General features: G+C 60.0%; 2 protein-coding genes and 1 long non-coding RNA gene across 5 annotated transcripts in view; all 3 read left to right on the forward strand.

Annotated features, from left to right (window-relative positions):
- The window catches only part of SNRNP70 (small nuclear ribonucleoprotein U1 subunit 70), a 10,863-nt gene extending 9,932 nt beyond the window's left edge, over positions 1-931 (forward strand). For 2 of the 3 annotated variants that reach the window (XM_006014918.3, XM_025196312.1), the window contains 2 exons: positions 9-595; positions 791-931. In XM_006014918.3, the coding sequence (XP_006014980.1) occupies positions 9-595; positions 791-827 (624 nt within the window). In that variant the 3' untranslated portion in view covers positions 828-931. Of the gene's footprint in view, positions 1-8 lie in introns of all 3 variants that reach the window. The other variant, XM_025196305.1, reaches the window with a different exon arrangement.
- A 577-nt stretch (positions 932-1,508) lies between these two features.
- Positions 1,509-3,276, forward strand: LOC112549355. Its single transcript, XR_003092757.1, has 3 exons — positions 1,509-1,637; positions 2,674-2,808; positions 3,207-3,276. It is a non-coding gene; the product is annotated as an uncharacterized LOC112549355 (long non-coding RNA).
- Positions 3,277-3,434: 158 nt separating this feature from the next.
- Positions 3,435-3,977, forward strand: part of LOC102383491 (protein lin-7 homolog B) — a 2,595-nt gene continuing 2,052 nt past the window's right edge. The window contains exon 1 of the mRNA XM_014525556.2: positions 3,435-3,440. Coding sequence (XP_014381042.2) covers positions 3,435-3,440 — 6 coding nt within the window. The remainder of the gene's footprint in view (positions 3,441-3,977) is intronic.

Raw genomic sequence — 3,977 nt, forward strand, 5'->3', positions numbered from 1 at the left:
TGGACAAGGAGCGGGAGCGGCGCCGCAGCCGCTCCCGGGAACGCCGGCGCCGCACCCGCAGCCGCGAGAAGGATGAGCGCAAGCGGAGCCGAGAGCGCAGCAAAGACAAGGACCGGGAGCGCAAGCGCCGCAGCCGTAGCCGAGACCGCAAGCGGGACCGGGACCGGGACCGTGACAAGAAGGACGAGATGCTGGAGCCCGCCGACATTCCACCTGAGGAGGTGCCCCTGGGCGAGCTGGGCATGGATGGCCTGGAGATGAAGCTGGAGGGGGAGGAGAAGGGCAGGGACAGAGACAGGGATCGGGAGCGCGACCGTCGGCGCAGCCACCGTGACAAGGACAGGGAGAGGGATAGCCACCGTGACCGAGACCGCCGGCGGGACCGTGACCGCGACCGTGACCGCGAGCATAAGCGGGACCGGGAGCGTGGGGAGCGCGGTGCTGAGAAACGGGATGACCGGGCAGCCCAGGACAACGGCGTGCCCGAGCCCCTGGAGGAGAGCAGCCAGGACATGTTCCTGGACCAGGAGTCCATGCAGTCTGGCGATGGCTATGTCTCCACGGAAAATGGCTACCTCCTTGAGCCCCCTATGGAGTGAGTACCCCCCACCCCTAGCTGGACCGATTTTTGTTTTGTTTTTGTTTTTGTTTTTGTTTTTTAATTTTTTTTGGGGTGGGGGGTGCAGCGGGGGATGAGCTGGGGCCTGGCTCCCCTTCCTGGCTGCCGGCTGCATCTCTTGCTCTCTCTTCTTCCCTCTCTTTTTTATCCTTAATTTTTTTTTTTTTTTAGGTGGGTAAGTTTGTCCCCCCTCCCCCACGTTCTGTAGCGTGTTCCCCTCTCCACCCGTCCCCTCCCTTGCCTCAGTGTAATACACCCTTGGGTGCCTGCACCTGCTTTTTCTTTAACCACAATAAAGGTGTTTTAATGTTTCCCCTGTACCACATTGCTGCCCAAGAGGGGTTGGGGGCAGTTTCACCACACAAAACATAGGGATTTGGGGTAGGAAGTGATGACTCTGTTGCTTAGCAATCACTAGACCCATTAACAGTCCCACTCCACCACCAACCACCCCCACTTTGTTGACTAGGCTGAGGCCATTAGGCCTCATCTACCCAACTATCACACCCCATCATGCTCATGAATTTCACCTCCAGCCCCCTTTTTGCCACTGAAACTCACTTCACTTCCCCCCCCCATTTGCTTAACCAAGGAGTGCAGATCAGGCTGGGGGTCGCTTTGTGGAATCTCCCCTTAGCCACTTCTGGGATCCCTTCATGTGCAATAGAGAACCCCAGGCCATGCCCCCCAATTTGATGCAAGAGCCGTTGTAGAACAGGGGCGTCAAATGTATTTGCTGGCATCTGCATCCTGAGTGGGGCCTGCTGCCAACATCAGGCATGGAGCACCATGGCAGCGTATTAGAGGGGTGGGGGGGAGGGCAAGCAACATCTGTGTTAACCTCTGCATCTGGATCTGACCCGCAAGCACCACCCACAGGTGAAGAACCCATGACCTGCGATGCTCCCCCAGCAGCTGCATGCCCGAGATGCTCCCTTGTGCCAGGGGCACAGCACACCCCATCTGTTCAGTCCCAGTGTCAGGCCCTGTGGTCCCCACTGCATTCCTCTTCTGCGAGGTTTGTCCTGTTGCTTCCCTGCTGTGGCAGATGCTGCCCTTATGAGTACGCTGATCCTCTCCAGTGCCTGGCGCGGACAACAGCTACTGGCTGTGGGAGGCCTGCAGACATGAGGGCTCCTTCCTCTCCCATCCCCATGCACCCATACCCCTGGCCAGTGCCTCTGGCACAGACAGAGGCTGCACCAGTGCCCTGATCTCCAGTCCTGCTGCACAGACACAGCCAGTACCGTACCTAGACTCCTGGGGGCCCCAGGCTAACTTTTAGTATTGGGCCCGGCTTTTGCCAGAGATAATGATGATGATGTTGTTGTTGTTATTATTATTAATAATAATAATAATAATACCACCACCATTTTTGGGCCCACTTTCTCCCTTGGCCCCAGGCAACAGCTTGGTTTGCTGATACCCATGTCTGGCCTTGGACACAGCACTTGGGTACCTCTACCCCTGAAACCAGGGTGCAAATCATTCAGTGCCCTCTGCCCCATGTACAGGTGGTGGGCTGGGGGGCTGGTGGATTGTCCCTGGCTGGCATGGTGGGGAGGGGGATATATGAGGGGGTTGAGTATTTTCCTGCTTCTGGGCAAAGATGGGAAACAGCCTGGGCATGGGGGGGGGGGGGGGGGGTGGGGTGGGGGGCCAACATCCTTATGCCACCTGCCCACCCTTAATATTTTGTGTTGTCCCATGCCGTTCCTCCCCCTCCCCCCCCCCAATCCCTTTAAGACCAGGGTGGACAATTATTTTGGGGGGAGGGCTGCTTGCTTAGTTTTGGCAAGTCATCAAGGGCCGTATGACAGGCAGCCAGAGGCAGATAATTATTGATTTTCTAAGTTTTTAGGGGCCTTGCGAACTGGTTAGAACGGCCTGGGGGGCTGCATTTGGCCCACGGGCTGTATTTTGCCCACCCCAGCCTTAAAAGCTGGATCCCCAACAGTCTGGAGTGGGGGTACAGAGAGGGCACAGCCAGATCTACTGGGGTGGGGGCCAAATGGGTACCAGGCAGAGGAGACATTGCTAGTCTTTCTCCACAGGGATGTGTGGGGAGGCATAAGGTTTGCACATGTGTGCATGTACATGCACACCTGCCAGTAGACTTCCTCGCCATGCACACTTCAGCACATGGCTTCCCCATAGGACAGGCCTGCACCCACCCCATGACCAAGCAGGTATGAGCATGGTGCCCATGTGCAAGAGGGGCCCCTGGGTAAAGACCCTGGCTAGCATGCAAGCAGGTGTGCACATGCAAAAGGAGGGTGCGTGTGTAAACAGGTGTGTGTATGCACAGGGGCATGCAGACAGGCTTTGCAGGCCTGCTAGTGTGCGTGTGTGTACATGCATGTGCGAGCGCGCAGGGCCCCGTTCGCACGGGGGAGCGTGACGCCCAGACTCGCAGGGGGCGTGGCCGGGTAGGCCACTAGCCTCAGCGCCCGGGCCAGGCGTGCGCATGCGCACTGGGTGCGGCGCCGCGGCTGGACATGCGCACAAAGGCCCATCATTTGGCCGCGCGTCCCCGCGCTAGCCCACGTGCGAGCCGGCGGCCCCCGCCCCCTCTTTCCCCCCGCAGGGCCGGTGCATCGCGGGGCGGGGCCGGCGCACGAAGATGGCCTCGCTGAGCAGCGAACCGCTGGGGCTGGAGCGGGGTAGGGGATATGGGGTGTGCTGAGCGGGACACATGTGCAAGGGGTGGCATAGGGGTGTAAGGGGGCGTACACGGGGGCCGTGCTGGCAAAGAAGAACATACGTGGAAGGAGGGGGCAGTGTGCAAGGAGTGATGTATGGGGTGTACGGGGGCATGCGTGCAAGGAGTGGTGCATGAGGGTGCCCAGGGGCTCGTGTGCAAGGGGTAGTGCATGGGGTTGCTTGGGGGGCTCGTGTGTAAGGGGTGTATAGGGGCACAAAGGGGATGCATAGAGGGGGCTGCAGGATGAGCTCCTGCAGGAGAGGGAGGCCCCTCTCCCACCAGGGAGGTGCGGGGGCTCCTGGCTAAGGAGGGGGTGCAGGGTCCACAGGAAGTGCTGGGGTTTATAGGGGGAGCTGAGCTGAGCCCCTCAGGGAGGGTGGCATGGGGTGCCTACCCCCAGAAAGGCGGCAGGCAGGTGTGTAAGTGTTGGGGGGGGGGGGTAGGCTGAGCTCCCCTGCCTAGAAGGGGGTGAGGGTGCAGTTGGTCTTGGGGGAGGAACCTGAGCAGGGCAGCCGTGGCAGGAGGCTACTGAAGCCTGTGGGGGTGCATGTGCAGAGGGGAGTCGCTTGTGAGTTTGGGGTGGGAGAACATGTGCAGGGAGCTGGGCTGAACCCCAGGGTTTGGGGGAAGAGATGGGAAAGCCTGGGGAGGGGC

This window comes from Alligator sinensis, unplaced genomic scaffold (genome assembly GCF_000455745.1).
Source record: "Alligator sinensis unplaced genomic scaffold, ASM45574v1 scaffold647_2, whole genome shotgun sequence".
Classification (NCBI taxonomy): Eukaryota; Metazoa; Chordata; order Crocodylia; family Alligatoridae; genus Alligator; species Alligator sinensis.